Source organism: Lonchura striata, chromosome 2 (genome assembly GCF_046129695.1).
Source record: "Lonchura striata isolate bLonStr1 chromosome 2, bLonStr1.mat, whole genome shotgun sequence".
Classification (NCBI taxonomy): Eukaryota; Metazoa; Chordata; class Aves; order Passeriformes; family Estrildidae; genus Lonchura; species Lonchura striata.
Genome location: NC_134604.1, coordinates 114991977 through 115012809, shown reverse-complemented (window position 1 = coordinate 115012809; position 20833 = coordinate 114991977). Strand labels below are relative to the sequence as shown.

At 44.8% G+C, this 20833-nt stretch overlaps 2 protein-coding genes across 2 annotated transcripts in view; one reads left to right on the top strand and one right to left on the bottom strand.

Moving 5' to 3' along the window:
- SIM2 (SIM bHLH transcription factor 2) overlaps positions 1 to 20833 on the top strand; it is a 58421-nt gene that overhangs the window by 30474 nt on the left and 7114 nt on the right. The window contains exons 5-10 of the mRNA XM_077781706.1: positions 1444 to 1529; positions 5120 to 5319; positions 9366 to 9472; positions 16015 to 16162; positions 17210 to 17378; positions 18198 to 18606. Coding sequence (XP_077637832.1) covers positions 1444 to 1529; positions 5120 to 5319; positions 9366 to 9472; positions 16015 to 16162; positions 17210 to 17378; positions 18198 to 18606 — 1119 coding nt within the window. The remainder of the gene's footprint in view (positions 1 to 1443; positions 1530 to 5119; positions 5320 to 9365; positions 9473 to 16014; positions 16163 to 17209; positions 17379 to 18197; positions 18607 to 20833) is intronic.
- The window catches only part of HLCS (holocarboxylase synthetase), a 144758-nt gene continuing 129231 nt past the window's right edge, over positions 5307 to 20833 (bottom strand). Inside the window, exon 12 of the transcript XR_013339545.1 lies at positions 5307 to 5394. The gene's annotated coding sequence lies outside the window, so the exon portion shown is untranslated. The remainder of the gene's footprint in view (positions 5395 to 20833) is intronic.

Genomic DNA, 20833 nt, shown 5'->3' with positions numbered 1-20833 from the left:
CCAGGGCCTGAGGGGCTCCAGGAGAGCTGGAGAGGAACTTCTCCTGAGGGCAAGGGGGAATGGTTTTAAACTGACAAAGGACAGGGTTAGGTGGGAGATGGAGAATTGGGAATTGTTCCCTGGCAGGGTGGGCAGGGGCTGGGATGGAATTCCCAGATTCCCCTGGATCCCTGGCAGTGCCCAAGGCCAGGTTGGAGCACTCTGGGATAATGGAGGCTGTCCCTGCCATGGCTGGGGTGGCACTGGATGAGTTTTAGGATATTCCTCTGGGGAAGAAAGGCTGGCACAGCTGGGATTGTTCACCTGTGTCAGAACTCAAAATGTCTCTCAGACATTTTTTAGAGGTTCCAGGCCTTGGTCAGAAGCATTTTAGATCCCAGCAGGCAGCTGGAAACAGCTGGGATTTTGAGTTTGAGCCATGGAATGAGTTACCAACTTTGGAGGTGGAACAAGCAGTCACAAAGGGTTAGATGGGATAGTAAAAGTAATTACAAAGTAGAGGGGAAATTTTTTTAGTATTGTACAGGGGGGTTTTAGCACCTGTCCAGGGGGTTTTTACTTTGTACATGGGGGTCAGAAGTTCTAAGATGGAGGAAAGTGGGCTGATCCTGTTCTTCCTCCTTCTTCTTCCTCACCTCCATGTTCTTGGTGATGTTGGCACTCACAGATTGGTTTAGAGTAGAAAAGCACTTTGCAATATAGGTAGTAGGTATTGGGGGAAAACTATAAACATGTAACACGTAATGTACCATATAAAAGAGAGCAGCAGCCCTGGGTGGGGAGAGAGAAGAAGACACAGACAGAGAGGATGTCAGGGTGTGTGTGTGTGCCTCTGCCTGGGCTGCTGACCAAGCAGCCCCAGCCCGAGAAGAAAATCTTTTAGATAACTCACAATAAACTGCCTTGAGACCAAACAGCAAAAGCCTGTGCAGTTTTTCTTTGGAATCACAGGTTGGAGGAGGAATTTCAGCACCACATGGGAACCCAGAATAAGGCCGGGGTTCCCACACAGCTGCACAGGAGAAGCTTTGGGCTGAGCTCAGGGTGGCCTGGCAGGGCCTGGAGGAGCCCCAGGAAAGCTGGAGAGAGACAATTTCCAGGGATGGAGGGACAGCACACAGGGAATGGCTTCACACTGAAAAACCCCAAGTTTAGGTGGGATGTTGGGGAAAAATCCTTCCCTGTGAGGGTGGGCAGGCCTGGCACAGGTGAAGCTGTGGCTGCCCCTGGACAGAACCACAATTTTGGGTACCAACATCACAACATCACCCCATGACACCCTGGCAGTGCCCAAGGCACTGTTTGTGCTAAAACCTCGGGCATCAGCTGATTTCTGCTTCTACCCAAAGCTGAAACATCAACACCTCTGGGAAAGGCAATGTTGTGGGCAGGTTTGGGATCTTCAGGAATAAATCAGCAGCAAAATGTGCTTTGTGCTTTCAGAATATGAAATCGAGAGATCCTTCTTCCTGAGGATGAAGTGCGTCCTGGCCAAGAGGAACGCAGGCCTGACCTGCAGTGGCTACAAGGTAATGTTTATAAATTGCTTCTCCACCCCTGAAATACTTGACAATTGGCAAGTTTATTTAGGTGTTCGGTTTGGGGTTTATTTTTACTTATGTGTAGCTGAGAGCAAAGTTTGTGATGAGAAGAATCAGAAAAATGCCCCAAATGCCCTCAGTAATTAAAATTTAAACTTGGTGGCACACACCTCACCTTGGTCCCTGGGAATTAATTTGAGCCAGCCCTGGAGCTACCAGGAGAGCACAGTTTGGTTTATTACATATATATATATATATATATATATACATATATATATACATACACACACACACACACACACACACACACACACACACACACACACACATATATATATATATATATTTCCCCTGTTCTATAGAGGAATAAAACAGTTTGGTTTTATTCCCCCATGGAACAGGAGGCAGGTGAGGCAGGAACCCAGGCACAGGAATTTGGATATTTGCCACATCCCACCCAGCTGCACCAGGCACCTCCTTGGCCTCAACACTAAAAAACTCAACCACTGCCATCCCCTCAGGGTGGAACTGTACTAAACCACCAAGTCCGTTTGTAAATCTTGCTGTTTGTATGATTTTTTTTTATTTATGACATGAAATAAGAAGCCACTGTAGTGGTAAAATAACAGCTGTCCTTTGAGGAGTTTTTATTTTCGTATTTGCAGGCAGATTTTATTCCCAGATTTGGAGTAGTTTTGATTTTCAGATGTGCAGTAGTTTATTTTATTTTAAGATTTGCAGTAGTTTTTATTTTCAGATGTGCAGGCAGATTTTTTTTTTCCAGATTTGCAGTAGATTTTATTTCCAGACTTGCAGTAGCTTTTATTTTCAGATTTGCAGAAGTTTGTATTTTCAGATGTGCAGAAGTTTTTATTTTCAGATGTGCAGTAGTTCTTATTTTCATCTTTACAGGCAATTATTATTTTCAGATTTGCAGTAGTTTTTATTTTCAACTTTACAGACAGTTTTCAACTTTACAGGCAGCTTTTATTTTCAGATGTGCAGTAGTTTTTATTTATTATATGTCCAGGCAGTTTTAATTTTCAGTTGTGCAGTAGCTCTTATTTTCATCTTTACAGGTAGGTTTTATTTTCAGATATGCAGTATTTTTAATTTTCAGATGTGCAGGCAATTTCTATTTTCAGATTTGCAGTATTTTTTATTTCCAGACGTGCAGGCAGTTTTTATTCTCAGATGTGCAGTAGTTTTTCTCTTCAGATGTGCAGGCAATTTTTATTTTCAGATTTGCAGTATTTTTTTATTTTCAGATGTGCAGTGTAGGCACTGATAATTCTTCATGACACTGAGCCCTGTTTGCTCAGCTGCTCCCCACAAAAATGGTCCTGTCCCAAAGCTGAATCTGAAATCAGATTCCTCTGAGCTTCAATCGTGGCATCTCCACGTGGCTTTGGGGGTTTTTGGGTTTTTTTAATTCCCAATTATCACTGCTAATCAGAGGCATCGCTTTCTCTGGCTCACTGTTAAAAGTTTGCACAGTGAAAAATCAAAGAATTTCTCTCGTCTAGAGAGATGTTGCCTTAAATTTATTCCATGCGACTGTGCTTAAAGTCAGGGCTTAATTTTTAAGAAATCACCTCATTAGCTGAAGCACAGAAAAAAACTCATGGGCCAAGTGATGGGGGAATTGAGATCTGCTGAGAGATCTGACTGTGCTTTTGCTAAAAATTGAAAAATTGGAGAGGAGGAAGGTTAAGCAGGAGGAGCCAATTTCCAGGTGATGCTTGGTAGGTGGTTTAGAGCAATAAATACGCTGAAAATTAATTCCTTTCCACAGAACACAGTTAAAAGAGAAACGAACAGAGAAATTCAGCAAAGGGATGTGATATTCCTGCTGCTTGGGCCAGAAAGCTGGCAGGGGCACTGATGATTTCTGAACACCAGGACCACACTAAATAAATCTTCTGGCCTGGAATAGGCCCCAGGTTACATTTCCCCCTCCCCTTTAGCTGACACTGAATTTTTACAGTCTAACACTGTCATTATCACCTCTGTGAGCAGCAGTTGTACCCAGGGATCCCGAAATCTGAGCTCAGGACTTTGGGCTTGGTCACGTGTCAAAAAAAACCCCAAAACCAAACCAAAACCCTCTGATCTTGAGCAGAGAACTTTAAAACTCCTTTCTGGTGCATTTGCATAAACATCAGTTAATTTTTATTGCTGTTGTGATCAATACCCACTGGGTTCTTAAAGTGTCTTTTTTAAAGTGCCTATACTTACATCAGAATAATAACTCATTAAAATGTAAATGTCTTTATTCATCTTTGACTGTGTGTGCGAGAGAGATGGACATTTAAAATAAGCAACTTCCAGATATTTTTTTAAATAAATGGACAGGAATTCTGGCTGTATCTACAAGAAATCTGTATCAAGGAGCTTAAAGTATTAATTAGAAAGCAATTAGGCAGTCCCTCAGAGAGGAGGTGCTTCACTACTGGATTAATCATGCTGTCAGCAAACACAAAACTGCACTTACTGAGTCTTAATCTCTATTTACAAATTAACTGCAATCAACAGATGTCCCAGATTTTAATGTCATGGGGGAGTGTGTCTGTTGGAACCCGGGATACTCAGAATTTTGGGCTTTCTGTGCTGCCAGCACTGACCCCCAGGAGAACACTGCACTGACCTGAGGCCGTGGAGAAGCTTCCAAAATTCAATAATAAAACTGAGATTACAGGTGTGGAGTTGGAATGGAAGTGTGTGATAGCACAGGGTGGAAACTCAGAGTTGAAGGGTTTAGAATGCAGGAATAGATATAAAGCAAGATGGAGGTTTTAGGGTGGAGGCTGCTCCTTCTCCTTCACCTCCTTCTCCATGGGTTTGGGTGGTTTTGTGCAATTGGATAAAAAAGTCCCATTGCGGGCACGGGTGGTTGGGTATTGGGTTAAAAGTGAAAATAATTGAGATGTCAATGTTACCCTGATTTTTAAAAGTGTTACGTTTTCTTTTATAGCTCTTTTGAAAGTTTTAAAGTTCTCATAAATCTTCTTTATCCTTCTGATAATGTTTATATATTTCTATTGGAGTTCTCACACACTGTGTAAATAATGATTGTTTTGCATTCTTTGTGGGAGGAGAGAATTGATGGATTTTGGTTTGATCAGTGTGGATGGAGAGGTGGCAATTTCACTCTCCAATCCACTGGCACTTTTGGAATTCTATATATTGCGAGGTCAGAAATAAAATTATCTCTTTTTCTCTTTTGAACTTACCAAGCTTCTGTGAACTCATTTTGTGTCCAATAGAGACGTGTCATTTCTTAATTGGACAGTTTATCCTTAAAAGGCCTTGTAGAGATAGATACAGAGCCATTTTATAGCTTTTCAGTGAAATTCTGTAGAACTCATGACTTGTAGGACTGTGATAGAAATAAGAACTAATAAACATCTGGGTCTGAACATGAAATACCATCTCGAGCGCTCTCAATCCCAACCCTCACCCAGGCAGAAAAGAAGACAAAAACACGATATGTGTTTTTATAAGCTCATTGAGGCTGGGTGGGCAGCAGATTTGGGGCTTTTCCATCAGATCCTGAGGGTGTTTTCCTCTTTTTCCAGGTGATCCACTGCAGTGGCTACTTGAAGATCCGCCAGTACATGCTGGATATGTCCCTGTACGACTCCTGTTACCAAATCGTGGGGCTGGTGGCCGTGGGGCAATCTTTGCCTCCCAGTGCAATCACTGAGATCAAGCTCCACAGCAACATGTTTATGTTCAGAGCCAGCTTGGATTTAAAACTGATTTTCCTCGATTCCAGGTAAGCAGCTCTTTCATCTCCAGCGTCGAGCATTCGTGTGTTTACGTGCCACGGCTTCCAAACGGCTCAAAACATCTGTGAAAAAAAAACAAAAAACCATCAGTCCAAACTAGATCTGGAACTCAGAGCCTCCAAAGGCTTTCAGGCAGCTGGATAGACCAAACTTTGTCTGGAATGCCAAGAAATAAGAGCCTGTCCAATTTAACCTGGAGTTGCCCGCACTTTTGGGGTCAGCTAAAAGCTTCTTGCTGGGAGGATTGGTCTGAGGAGCAGTGATAATTTTTTTTTTTTTTACCTGAAAGGACAAAAATTTTATCATATAAAGCCAGCAAAAGGAATGAGGATGTACCAAAAAAACCCAACCCCAAAAGTGGAATACTGAGATCAACAACTGGCTGGGGTCATCCAGAAAGTTTTTGGGAGAGCAGTAAGGAAAGAGAGTTCTGTCTTTTAGTGTAATGCTTTAACCATGAAACCAACACTAATAATGGGGTTTCTAGAATGGAAATTAATTCCATTGGCTACTACACATGATAACAGGACATTCTTAAACAAAATTTGGGAAAAACAGCTGAGGAAGGAGAGCCCTGCCTCCACTTCAGCTGATGGAGCTCGGATGAGCACAGAATCAGAACTGAAATTAATTTCTCTGGTTTTGGAGTAGGCACCATGTAGGACACAATAGTTTGTCCAGTGCAGTCCAGGAGACCTTGAAAGGAAAATCCCAAATACACAAAGTATTGATCATTCTTCAAAAATCCTTTCCTGTGTGTCCCACATTCCCCGTTTCCCTGGCGGGCTGGATTTGCAGGGAATACATTCACGCAGTGAATGTGTGAGAAAACCTCTGTACCTAAGGGAGTGGAGGTCAACCATGCAAGAAGAGGCTTTTCTGCGTGCTCAGCCCAGGAGACAGTGGCTCCATCAGCTGCTGGGACACAAAGAACTCGTTGTTTCTGGAACCCTTCCTCATTTTTTGGCACGCGTATCGCTTCGTGCCGCGGCTACAAAGGAGCACGAAGGGTTCAGCAACACGTCCTTGCATGTGGGGAAAAGGAAATGATGTGCCTGGGAGGAACTGCCTGGAGACAGAAGTGTCTTCAAAGGCCACAGAACAAGCAGAGGTGCTGACAGGAGCGGGGATAGACCCAGAGCTGCTGCAGAGCTCTGTTTGCCAAGGAGCAGATGGGTGTCATCCACACACGGGATGAGCAGGGGAATTCAGCTTCACCAAAGCCTTTTGCTCTCCCAGCTGAGCAAACCAAGCTGTATTTGCTGAAAACAGGGGCATATTAGGAGTTAGAAAAAAACTGGTGTCAGGCTTGGTTCTGGTTTCCATACAAGGGGATGGATCTTGAGACGTAACAGTCCTGAAAACCATGGGAAGGAGGAGCTCAAAATCCCTTTCTGGACACCTGAGCAACATAAACCACACAGGAGTTCATTCACTGAAGGCACTGGAAGGAGAAGACAGTCACATCCCTCCAAAGTGAGCTGCTCACTCTGATTTTTGTGGTGCATTCACTGCTGGGGGTTTAAAAAGACTTGGAAGAACTCAGGAGAGCAGAACTGATCCCAGGGGCGAGCTCTGTGCATCCTGTCACCTGCACAGGACAACCTGGAGAGCCCAGGCTGCTTGAGGGATTGATTTGATGTTAAGGAGCTAAAACATCTGAGTTTATTTCCAGATCCAAGCTTTTTCAAAATTTGTGTGTCCTAGGAGCTGTCAATTATGGTTTTTTGTGCCACCAGCTTCAAAGTGAGACTGCACCTTTGGGAAAACAAACCCCTGAGGTCCTGGCTCGTGTCTGTGGTGCTTTGGCTGGGTTTGGGGGAGCTGTGTCTGTACTCACCAGAGGGGCAGGATGGAGCTGCCACCCTGCTTCTAAGTGCACTGAAGTCAGAGGGAGAATTGAAACCTGAGCAGGAACTTCCACCAATATTTCGTGCTCCTGACTGGCTTCAGTGAGGATTTGGGATGAGTGCAGAGGAGGAGCACAAGCATCTATTCAAGGCATTTTGATGTTGTCCTTCAGAAGAATCCAAGCCCTCAGCCCTCTCACGCAGAACATCCTCAGTCTCCCTGGGGTTAGAGAGACTCACTGGGCTGGTTAGAGTCAGGGTATGAGTACAGGAGATGCACAATAGTCATAACATTAAAAAAAATTAATCAAAATGTGCATTATCATCAATCCTACAATGACAGGAGTTGCTTGGGACCCCCTGCTCATTTCTGTGGACGCTCCTGTGTTATCTCTGTGCTGTGCATCCTCACCAGTGGTGAAGGAACATCCTTTGGAAGTCCATGTCCTGACCATCCCCACTCAGCTCATGGCATGAAGAAGCTTGGGGCATTTAAACTGGATTCCTTCCATCTAAACTGGAGGACTGTCGAAACTCAAAATGTCCCTCAGACATTTTTGGAGGTTCCAGGCCCAGGTCAGAAGCATTTGAGACCCTGGCAGGCAGCTGGAAACAGCTGGGATTTTGAGTTTGAGCCATGGAATGAGTTACCAACCTTGCAGGAAGAACAAGAAGTCACAAAAGTTTAGATATTAGAGTAGAAGTAGTCACAAAGTAAAGGGAAGAATTTTTGAGTGCTGTACAGGGGGGTTTTGGTTTTGTCCATGGGGGTCAGAGGTTTTAAGATGGATTTGGGATTTGGGCCTGTCCTGTCCTCCCTCTTTCTCCTTCCTCACCTCCATGTTCTTGGTGATGTTGGCACTCACAGATTGGTTTAGAGTAGAAAAGCACCATTTAATATAGGTAATAGGTATTGGGGAAAACTGTAAACATTTAGAAGAAGTCAGAGAGGATGTCAGGGTGTGTGTGTGCCTCTGCCTGAGCTGTGAGCAAACCACAGCAGCCCCAGAAGAAAATCTTTTAGATAACATGCAAAAAACTGCCTTGAGACTGAACAACAGAGACTGCTGAGCCTTTCTTTGGAAGCTCGGGTGGGAGGAGAGACTTTTCCACCACACGGAGCCACCCCTGACCTAGAGGTGAGCTCCAGCAGAGGACAGCCTCCAGGAGCACCCTAGGACACTCCAACTTTAACAAATATTTCAGTCCACAGGCCTAGGCTAGGGCTAGTGCCAGGTAAAACTCCTGCAATCAAAACGTGCAGATGCCTCTGCTGCTGCAGGAGCAGATCCTCAGCAGGGACAACTCTACTGTCACCTGCTGAGGGACTGTGTCACTTGTTCATGTGGACATTCCTTACTGCTCTCCCTTTTTTAGGCAAAGAAAGCTCAGGACATCACAAATCCCCACCACTCCCCAAGCCTGGGTAAACAAGCCACAATTTGGCTGAGTGGCACATTGTACTTTAGGGATTGTTTTTTCCTCAACTAAATTTTTAAAAAAGTCCATTTGAAACATGAAGTTTGACTCTTCAGGTCTGACCCAGTGTAAGCCTGACCTCTGAATTTGATTCTTTAACATCTGCAGAGATGCTGCTGTTTTGAATTCGTTCCATTCTTCTGTTTCTGGGATTTTTTTTTTTTTTTTTTAAGTCTTGCCTCAGCTTTCCTTTCCTCACCCTGTGGTCTTCACACCTCCTGGTCTTCCCACATTCTCAGCTGGAATAAGCTCCTGCTTTTTTCTCCTGTTAGGCACCAGCCTGGATTTATTCACAGGCCACGATCACATGTGGCCCAACACACCTTCTGCACTCGTAGCTTGGCAAAAGCAAATGAAAATGTGTCAGCAGCCCACAAGAGAGGTTTTATTGTTGTTTCATGAGCAGCTCCTCGAGTGGAACCTTGTGCAAAGGATCCTGCATGGCAGTGGCAAAAGCCCAAGGTGGAAATCAGTAAAAGAGCTCTTTTTCCTGCCTGGGTGTACCAGGGAAAAGCTGCACCTTGCTTTGGCTGGGCTGAAAGGGTTTCTTTTCTTGTAAAGGTGAGGTTTCTGTTTCCAAAACTAACATTTCATCCCGCAGCTTTCAGGCACTGATTTGTTGGCACAATCAAATGTTGGGTCAATGAAACGGAATACTCCTGGAGATTTTGTTTATTGCAGATTTTTTTTTTTTCCTTTTCCAGGGTCACGGAATTAACTGGATATGAACCCCAGGATCTGATAGAAAAAACCCTCTACCACCACGTCCACGGCTGTGACGTTTTCCACCTGCGATACGCTCACCACCTGTGTGAGTACCGGGGCTGGAGGCACAGGAGGGACCTGGAGCTGCTGGGGGGAGTCCATGGAAGCTCCAGGATGAGCAGAGGGATGGAGCAGCTCTGCTGGCAGGAAAGGCTGGCACAGCTGGGATTGTTCACCTGCACAGGAGAAGCTTTGGGCTGAGCTCAGGGTGGCCTGGCAGGGCCTGGAGGAGCCCCAGGAAAGCTGGAGAGAGACAATTTCCAGGGATGGAGGGACAGGACACAGGGAATGGCTTCACACTGAAAAATTACAGGTTTAGATCAGATATTAGGAAAAAATTCCTCCTTGGGAGGATGGGGAGACCCTGGCACAGGGTGCCCAGAGCAGTTGTGGCTGCCCCTGCATCCCTGGCAGTGCCCAGGGCCTGGTTGGACATTGGGGCTGGAGCAGCCTGGGACAGTGGGAGGTGTCCCTGCCATGGTGGCACTGGAGGGGTTCTGAGGTCCCTTCCGACCCCAATCATTCTGGGATTTTATGGAATACATTGAGTACAGTGAGAAGTTTTGCAGACAACAAGCAGCATGCTGGAAAGCAGAAAAAAATCCTTTCCAAATCTTGCCTGGAGACAGATTTTCAAAAGTTCTTGGCTATCACTTAAGGAAACCATTAATTGAGTAAATAAAGCTCAATATGCTGGGGGCTTCCAAAAAGAAAAAAGAAACAACACCCAAACCAACTTATTTGGCCAATTTTTGTGCTGAGGGGATCCAGGCTATTTTAAATATTTGGAATTGATTCTGGATGGTGATCTCTTGAAGGAAAAGAAAACCAAAAGAGCAAGAAAATGAGAGGGGAAAATCTGAACTTCACTAGCCTCTGCTGTTAAAACAAAAAAACTATGCAGCAGCTCTGCATTCCTCTGAAATATGTTAGTAATAATCATCCCGTGTTTGAGGGGAATGCAATCCCAAGAACTCCTTGGAGGGACATTCATTAGTAGCATGTGGATGAGGTTCGGAGAACGGATTGTCAGGAAAAAAATGACACATTTAATAATTTCCCATCTTCCAACAGAGTCACTAATCATATCTTCAAACATCTGGATCTGGGAAGGAGTTCATTCGGTAGCACATTAATTTGAAAAGCAAATTGAGGGAATGGCTGAACTCTGGATTTGGCTCCGTTTGCTGCAACCCATACGAGGCAAAGATGACATCCAAAAACCAATGTCAGGGAATTTTTTTTCCAGACTGCTCCTGTAGGCTGGGAGCAGCCAGAGTCAAATCCTTCCTTTAGGCTTCCTTCTTCTCTTAGTGTGTGCTACTGATGAGGATCTGGGATGTCAAGGAGGTTGTAGCTGTGTTTGGCAAGTCCAAGCCAAAATTGCAAGTGCGGAATTCCGCCGGTGGCAGGGTGTGCTACACCTGGGGAAGCAAAAGCTGATCTTTACAGTGAGCTCAGATTTACCAAACATGATTGAACACTCTGGGTCGCTGAGAACTGGAAAAAAGAACGGCCAGGGCACATGGAATATCCTGTCAGGGACACCCTCTCTGTGGTGGTGACACCTGCATGTGGATGTGACTGTTGACCTGTTCAGAATAAATTCAGTATTTCCACCAGACTGTTTGAAATACCTTCATCAGCCAGCACAGAGATGATGCCACCACAGCCACAATCACCTCTGGAAAACAGTTTTCCACTTTAGAGTAGCAGGATGGATAATTCTGTGGCTGCCAGTTTGATCCATGTACGACTGGAGTTTTAAATGAAGAGACAAATCATGTTCACTGAATTACCTACCACATCCTTCCACAAGGAAAAAAAAACTCTCAGCCAAATAGTATACTAAAAGCAGCTCTGTAGATTAAAGATAAATTACTGTAAACTTTAAAAACAGAAGAAAAATGCGAGCCATGCATAGGAATTTATGAAAGCAGATAAATCCCAAGAAGCACAAAATAATGAGTAATTCTTGAGCAGCAGTGGGAACAGTGCAGGGTCATGGTTGGAATACCAAGTAATGGGAATTATTAAACCAGATGTGAAGTGCACAAAGTCCCTCTGGGGAGCACTGTGAGAGCTCCCCCAGCATCCATCAGCAAATGTCTCAGGAACATGAACAGTGGAAGGTTGGCAGGTTTGTTGTACCATTCTATAAAGCAATCTGATGATGAAGTGTCACCTGATGCAGAAATCCAAAGAGAAACATCTTACACCTAATAAGGGTATTAAGGGGAAAAAATATATATAGGCAAACCTAAACTAGGATAACCACTTGCTTTTTTTTAAGAGGAAAAAAAATCCCAAACTGAAGACCTGAAGCAGCTGAACTCAGAGTGAGGCAGCACAAGGAATAAAACAAAGGAAACAGTGAGGGGAACAAGTTAGGAGGGACAGAACAAGAACATCAGGCTAGGAGGGAAATGTAGATGTGAATATTTGCCTAAGGTGTGCTGGCAGCAAAGAGAGTTTCCTGCTTGAAACATTTGATTGGCTTCCAGCTGCAGGAAAACACTTGTGGTGTTTGAAGCAGTGTTATTTATTTCTAGAGCCCCTTTCATACACACAGTGTTTGCCCTGAAATGTGGCCACACAAATAAGGAGGCCCTGCCCGAGGATCCTGCACGCTAAAATACAGGACAGAGTTCCAGTACAGACAAAATACCTTTGTGCCCTCAGAGAAATCCCTTTTTCTGTGCCATTGTGAGGGGATTTTGGGCATTCCATGTGTTGCAACATCCCTGCTCTTCCCACAGGAACTTGAGCAGGGTTCAGGTCTCTGTGCCTCGGCCCAGCTGGTGTCTCCACCAAACCCTTCTCCTGCTCCCTGGAAGTCACCCTATGCATTTGTAGGGTTATTTCATAGAAAAATACAGAATCACAGAATCGCAGAATCACAGAATCACAGAATCACAGAATCACAGAATCACAGAATTCACAGAATCCCAGAATAATGAGGTTGGAAGAGACCTCTAAGAACATCAAGTCCAACCTGTGCCCTAACACCACAACTAGACTATAGCACCAAGTCCAGTCTTTTTTAAAACACATCCAGAGATGGTGATTCCACCACCTCCCTAGGAAGACAATTCCAGTATTTTATTATTTTTTCAGTGAAAATTTTTTTGCTAATATCCAACCTAAACCTTCCCTGACGTAGCTTGAGACAGTTCCACTGTCTCTGGTGTTGGGTCAGCACTCAAACCTTGTGGCAGAGCAGCACCAGAATTTAAGAAGTAAAAAAAAAAAAAAAAAAAAAAAAGAAAAAGAAGAAGTTTGCTGGGCACCGTGCCTTGCCCAGGGGCCGTGCCCATGGCATGCCAGGGCAGCTAAACCAGGACCTGCTGCCAGTGTGGAACCAAGAAATCCATTTCTTGCGCTGGTATCCTTCAGTGCAGGCTGGGAACTCCCAGCCACACACCCGGGAGCCTGGTGGAGCCTTTTAAAATAGAAAATAGTCCTGTCTGACAGCCCAGAGCCTTTCCCAGCTTCCCTGCGAAGCCAGGAGTGAGCCAGAGCCCTGGAACCCCCAGAGGGCACATCCAGAGGAGAAAGCCACGGGATCCTCCCCCTTGGGCTGCAGCAGAGGCCACCAAGAAGTCTGAGCCTGCACACATTGTCTGGGTGGTGGATTTGCCTCACTCCCATTCCTGAGGTTTCCTCTTCAGCATCAAACAGGGCAGCTGAGCACACAGCCAGATGGAAGCTGAGCTCACTCACTGTCTCAGTTACTGTCCCTCAGCCAAGGTCAGACTTTCCCCAGATTGCTAAAAAATCAGGAGACACGGAATCCTCCCCCATCCCCAGAGAAATACTGGTTAATCCATATAATTAGGAAGGAAAGCTGAACACTGTAGCCCTCAGTGGTTTTCACATCTTTTTAAACACTGTCTTAACTGCAGAGCTAAAATAGGGATTTAAAAAAAAAAAAAAATCAGTGAGAGAGGAGGAAAGCCAAAACTAGTCCCATAGCACACGGAAGAACTTTGTTATAGTTAGTGATCCATGACAGCATTAATTTCTCTTTGGGAAGACTGAGTGTAGCAAAGCAGTTGGAACTCAAGGAAAACGTGCTCATTAAACCAGCACAAAGACCTAGTTCTGAAAAGCCCAGACCACATTCCAAAAATTACCTGTTACATGGCCTGTGCTGAAATGTAAAGATCATTTCCTGGAACGGGACCATTTGGATTTTAGAATGAATCGCCAAATCATAAAAGCACAGAATGGTTTGGGTGGGAAGTGATCTTGAAGATCATCTCATTCCAACCCCCTGCCGTGGCAGGGACATCTTCCACTGTCCCAGGTTGCTCCAAGCCCTGTCCAACCTGGCCTTGGGCACTGCCAGGGATGGGGCAGCACAACTACAGAGCACCACCCACAATTATAGAACACTAAGAAATAGTAAAACTGTGGCACAGAGACAATTATTAATATTTTTAGAACAGAATCTTTGAGTAGCCACTCCATGACTTTCAACTTGCAGTGATAAATTGCACTTAAAAAATACAAATATCTTTATATTTTTCTCAGTGTGTTTACATAATTACACACACACACCTCATTATTATTTTAATCTTGCACACTCTCCTTCCATAAAAAATTTAATGTAGAAATGTAGGGGTGGAAGAAACACCAGCAAGAATGAGGCAAAAAAGCTGATACCCAATAGAGATTTGAAACCCGAAATAGCGGTGACTTGGTGGCCACCATGGAGGGTGGGTTTTTGGATGTCCTGCAGGATCATGGAATGATGGAATATCCTGAGTGGGAATAAACCCACAGGGATCATCCACTCCCACTCCTGGCCCTGCCCAGACCCCCCAAAATCCCACCCTGGGCATCCCTGGCAGCGCTGCCCAAAGGCTCCTGCAGCTCTGGCAGCCTCGGGGCCGTGCCCATTCCCTGGGCAGTGCCAGCACCTCTGGGGAAGAGCCTTTCCCTAAAATCCACCCTAAATCCCTCCTGGGCCAGCCCCAGCTGCTCCCTGGGTGCTGTCCCTGTGCCAGGAGCAGAGGTTGGAGCTGCAGAGACTTTTGGGTGTTCATTTTGTTGCCTTCTGAACACACGGGCACCTCAACCGAAAATGGAAGAACTGACGCTTCCAGAAAGATCTGTCAATTCTGTAAGAGCCTGATTTTCTTTGAGAGAGAAACTGGAATTGAAGGAAAGTTTAAATATGTGGGGATGTGCAATGGATAGGAGAGGAAGCAGCCCAGAGGTGGCCCATGTGCTCCAGGTTTTGGAGAGACCTCACTGAGTCTTTCAGTACCACAAGGAAATGGATGAGAAGGAGGGAGACAGACTTTTTATATGGGCAAAAAGTGACAGAACAAGGGGAATGGTTTTAAAATGACAGAGACCAGGTTTAGATTCCATTTCTTAATCATATTTATTTAAAGGAATTTCTGCCATTGGCCACTTTTTTGAAAAGAATTTGTGCAACAAGCTCAGTCCATGATTCCCTAATTTACAATAAACAGCTCTGTAGGAGAGTAAGAAGATGGAGTTTTCAGAGGAATGATCCAAGGCCACACAAGAGAAGAACCAGCTTCAAAGGCTGGGCATTATCTTCCAGTGAATCCTGAGATAAAGGCCTGGCACCGAACCAGAAATATTTGTGGTTGGATTAAATGTTTAGAGATGCTGCACAACTCCTGTTACAGCCCAGCCTCCTGCCAACACATCCTTGTTCACAGAGGATCCAAAATAGCTCAGGGAGGATTACCTGGCTGCTGAATTTATCACATATCTGATTCCCTTCTCTGTTCTTGTCTTTCTTTGGGTGCTACACAACCAAAGAGTTTTAAAATGTTACCCTTTTAAATCAACCTTCATGATTACAGAGATAAAAAAACATTACGGAATAAAATACATCGCAAAATACCTGATAATCCGTCCGACTATGAGAGAAGTGCTTCCAAATAATCTGGAAAAAAAATCTCAAAATCACAGAATCCTCAGGGTTGGAAGAGACCTTCAGGATCATGCAGTCCTCATCTCAAACCCTGTCCCCAAGGCCACATCCAGACTCCTCTGGGACAATTCCAGTGACTCCAAACCTCCCTGGGAGCTCATCCCAAGGCATGACCACTCTGCCAGGGAAATTTTCTGTCCCAATCTCCAACCTGGTGCAATTTGAGCCCATTTCCTCACCTCCTTTCAAAATAATTGTGTCCAGTTCAAAATACTTTTTCTGCCTTGAATTCTTCTTTTGCAGTTAGAGATTTTAAAGCAGTGTTTGTGAAGAATGTGACCCTAAGTGACCCAGAAAAGAAGGAAGACAAAACTTAGGACTCTTCAAATTTTATATAAATAATAATGCAGTGTTGTGGATATATAGGAAGGGGCAGGATCGATAATTTTGCAGGGAGTTATTTGCAGTTTATTGGGAGGAAGAGGAAGGAGGGTGTTAGGACACAGGTTGGACTCAATAATCTCAAATGTTTTTTCCAACATCATTAATCCTGTGATTCCGTGAGGGAGACAAGCGCTTGGCTTGCAAATAAACCTCTCCAGGAAGTGGTCTTGGGTCCAAAAAACGTGAAATTTTTAAAAAATTTTTTTTTTTCCTTGTGTTCACAGTGCTGGTGAAAGGCCAAGTGACCACCAAGTACTACCGGCTGCTGTCCAAGCAGGGAGGCTGGGTGTGGGTGCAGAGCTACGCCACCATCGTGCACAACAGCCGTTCGTCACGGCCTCACTGCATAGTGAGTGTCAATTATGTCCTTACGTAAGTCCAAATACTTTGTACCATTACCTGCTATCACTAATTGAGTCATTAATGATTAAATCCACCGAGCTGCCTTGGCTTGTGTCTTCCGGCGTCGCTCTGTGCTCGCGTGTCGCGGCTTTCTCTGTTCGCACGACCCCGTCTCTTTAGCTGAGGGAAAACATTGTTCATTATTATCATTATTGTATAGATCTTCATCTTGTCCAGGGAAGGGCAATGGAGATGGTGAAGGGTCTGGAAAACATCTCATGAGGGAGCTGGGGGAGCTCAGCCTGGAGGAGGCTCGGGGGGACCTCATTGTCCTGCACAGCTCCTGCCAGGAGGGGCAGGGATGGGGGGTCGGGCTCTGCTGCAGTGTCCCAAGGGAAAGGAGGAGAGGAAATGGCCTTAATTTTGTCAGGACAGGTTCAGATTGGAGATTAGAAGGGTTTTTTCCTTTGAAAGAGTGGTGAGGCCTTGGGATGAGCTGCCCAGGGAGGAGGTGGAATCACTCTCTCTGGAATTATTCAGGAGGAGTCTGGATGGGGCCCTTGGGGTGATGCTGGGTGATGGTGGGACTGGATGAGCTTGAAGGTCTCTTCCAAAGTTCAGTATTCTGTGATTTTTTTGATCAAAACCAACCTTGCAGTTTGTGTGGTTCATTTACAAGCACACACTGCTGACAGGGGAGAAACGTTGCTCCTTTTCTTTTCTGCAGGACAGAGACCAATTCCTGGCTGAGCAGGAGACAGATTAATTAATCTCTGTCTTTCCATGATTCCAAACCACGGGGAGCCGGGGATGGCTGAGGGAAGATGATGCAGCTCAGGCTCAGAGAGAGGGGACACTTCATCCAAATGTGTTTATGTGATTCCCAGTGGAATTTTTTGATGGACTGGCATGGGAATGAGGTCACCCCATAAGGTTCTCTGCCTCTTGACATCCCCAGATGCAGTGAAAAATCTCAGAAGAGTGAAAATTCAAGCCTTGTGAATGCTAACATGTATTTTTACAGGAGTTAGTTTGGATTTTCCTGTGTTTTTAATTTACTGAGCTGTTCTTTTGCAGAGATATTGAGTACAAGGAACTTCAGTTGTCACTGGACCAGGTTACCATTTCCAAGTCACAGTTTTCATGCAGAAACTCAGTACCTACCTCGCAGGAAACAAGGAAAATAGTAAAACCCAAAAGTAATAAAATGAAGGCAAAACTCAGAACAACACCGTACCCGCCACAGGTAAATTTTCCAGCAATATTTAATTACCAGCTGTTCTCACAGAGTGCTTGGGACAGCATAAAGATAATCCAGGACTGAATTTACTATAAAACAGCCTATAGCATTGTCCAGGAATTGTCCAGGAGTTGTCCCAGGAAATCCCTCATAAAGCAGGATAAAATTAGACCTTTTTTCCTCAGGGTGGAAAGTACAGGTAGCACAAACCAGGTCTGGCAAGTGATGTAAAACCTTTGGGATATGGAGTGTGCGAAGCACTTCAACCACAACGACTTTTCTTGGCAAAAAGAAGAAAATCCTGGACTCGGACAGGACAGAAATTCCTGTACTTGGAATTGTGCTGTGAAAATCTGTGCTGGTGTAGAATGTGTGCCATTTTCTGTTGGTGTGTGGAGTTCTTGATGTCAGGAGGAATTTCCCCGTGGGAAGGGTGCTCAGGCCTTGTCAGGAGCTGCCCAGGGATCTTTGGAGTCTCCATCCCTGGAGGTGCCCAAGGTAGGGCTGGATGTGGAACTCAGTGCTCTGGGCAGGTGACAAGGAGGGCGTCGGGCACAGCTGGGACCGGATGAGCTGGGAGGGCTTTTCCAGCATTAATCCTGTGATTCTGGAAAACTGAACTGCCAAAGTTATCAAATCGAGGCAGTTTTTTTGTTCCCATGTGAAGCAAAGTCGCGAAGAGCGGAGCTTCAAACACCTCAGTCCAAAAACCGCTCAGTCCGCCCCTTGAGCCAGCGAGGCCCAGCTCCGGGTGCCGGTCTGACATGTCGTGTCCTTCCTTACAAAAGTTCCTCCTTTCAGCCTCTTTCCCCCTCTTTCCCCCAGCAATACAGCTCGTTCCAAGCAGACAAACTGGAGTGCAGCCAGGCGGGGAGCTGGCGCTCCAGCCCCGCCGCCAGCGCCGCCGCCCTTCAGGAACAGACCTTCCATTCAGAGAGCAGCGAGCTCCTGTACGCCCCTCCCTACAGCCTGCCCTTCTCCTACCACTATGGACACTTCCCTGTGGATTCCCACGTCTTCAGTGGCAAGAAGCAAATGCTGCCTGCAAAATTCGGGCAGGCCCAAGGGGCGCCCTGCGAGGTGGCGCGGTTCTTCCTGGGCGCGCTGCAGACCAACGGCGAGTGCCAGTGGCACTGCGCCAACTCCCTGGTCCCCAGCGGCCAGTCACCCTCCAAAAACCTTCCTGAGCAGCCAGTGAACATCATCAGGCACAACCTTGCACAGAGCTATGAAGGTGGGTGCCGCTCTGAGCCAGGGGAGAAAGCTCGGCCGCGCGGTGGATTCGCGTTCGCGGTTTGGAAAACGGTTTTGGTGCCTTGGAGTGGCTCCCTAGGACAGAGGCTAGACAAGATTAAGAGAATAAGAGCAGCAGGTATTTATTAAAGGCTCCACAGACACACCTGGGGCACTCAGAAGCCTCCCAGAGGCCTCACCCAAGCTGGACAATGGTCACGAGTGTTTCACACAATTATAAATTTGGCCCATTTACCTATCAGGGGTTAATCCTCCAATTACAGCTGCAGGTAATGAAGTCATTAATCATTTTGCTCCCTCCCAATTCACTTTTTATCCTTTTCAGGGCCTGAGGCTGTAGGGTGTCCTTGGATTTCAGGCCTAGAGGGATTGTTCTGTCTGACCAAAATGTGAAGACAGTCACAAACACTTCCTAAGGAGTTTAGAGTTATGCACTAATGCAGTACAGGATTGGAAAAATGGAAAAGCTGAAATCTAGACCATCCATTTAGGAAGCACAGAAAATCCAAGGCAGTGAAGTATAACAATCATTATATTTAGGGTATTCCCATGTTCCTTCTTCCCATTTCCATCAGCACTGGATTGGGAATATTATCAAAGCTTCAGTTGCCAAAATGCACTCACCAGAATCACTTTTAGGGCAGCACAGTGATACCTCCTCCTTCAGTACTGGCACAGTTTACCCTCATGTTTTGCACTCTTAGAGTTATTTAAATAGAATTTCTCAGGTAAATCAGATTGAAACTTCACCTCCACAGTAATTTTTGATCGTTTTAGCATAGAAATTAAAATCAACACCATCTATTCCCATAAAAATGAAAGCTTGTCCTTTCTCAGTACGAAGCCACCTTGAATGTCTTTACCTTAGAGTGATAATTCTGCTTTACTTGATAATAATTGTGAATTTGAAAACGTCTCCCATCACCTGCATTATTTCACTGTGCAGATGGTCAGGGATAGAAATCCTTGGAGGAAAGGCATTGACTTCTCCGAGGTGGAAACCTATGAGAAATAACCTTGAAAAATTATAATACAACCAAACGTAAAGATGCTCAAAATACTCTCTAATCACAGAATCAGGGAATAATTAGGGTTGGAAGGGACTTCTGGGGATCTTCTTGTCCAACTTATTTATTTCTCCTGTGTTCAACCAGAACAGGGTTTATTGCAGTGCTTTGGGCAGAGATTTATCTCTCATTTTAAACACTCCTCATCTCACAGCTGCCCCAGCTCCAAAATGAAACTGAATTCAGCTGTGATGGGCAAGGAACAATGTTAATCAGCTGAAGCAACAAAAATATTTGGACAAACCTGTGGCAATTCAGGCTTTTTTTGGGAAGGTGTCAGGTATCTTTAACTCAATTAATAGCATTAATTTCTCCCCTGACCCAGCTTCCCCTTCAAGTCAAACACAACTCTGAATTTAATTGCTTTCATGAATGAGCCTTGCAATGAGCTGAGATTTCAGGTTGCTGCTGATTTTAGCAAGAGCAGCCTTGATTGGCCTGGATTTCCCCCCTCTTCCCTGCTTTACTTTCAGTAACTGAGAATTATACAAAAAGCTGTCACAAAAATATGCAAAAAGAAAAACCCCAAAAAACCCAAAAAACCAACCACCTCTGAGTTTATTCAGTCTTGTTAAATATAGGAGTTTTTTGTGATTTAAGGTGTATCTGAAATTGTCAGAGAACACCAGCAAGTGCAGAATTCAGATCAGCTGCTGCAGAGCTCCCAGGAAATCCTTTAAACTCCTTGAAGCAGCACTCCAGTTTATCAGTTTCCAATCCAGACCAAATCCTTGGATCCCATCCACATCTCTCTGCATTCATCATTTTCATTAATTAAAAATCACTGATGAGGACTGAGGTAAACCTCCTTTCTTGGAATGGAGGAAGCAGTAGTTAAAATTTTAAATAAAAAATAAATTAAAAGCATTATTTAAAATATTTTTTTTTTAAAAAATAAAATAAATTAAAAAAAAAATTAGGTAGTCTCCAGGGTACCATTTTAGGAGGGCTCTTGGGTACCAGAATCAAGAATTTATTCACTTATGGGTACAGATATCCAAGATTCAAAGGGAATATTAAAATATAAATATATTAAAATACAAAGATATTCAATGCTGAGCTTGCTGCATCAGACAGAAGATGGAATCAGTCATCAAATGTGCTTCCCACAGAGGAACAAATAATTTCTGCCTGGGGTTT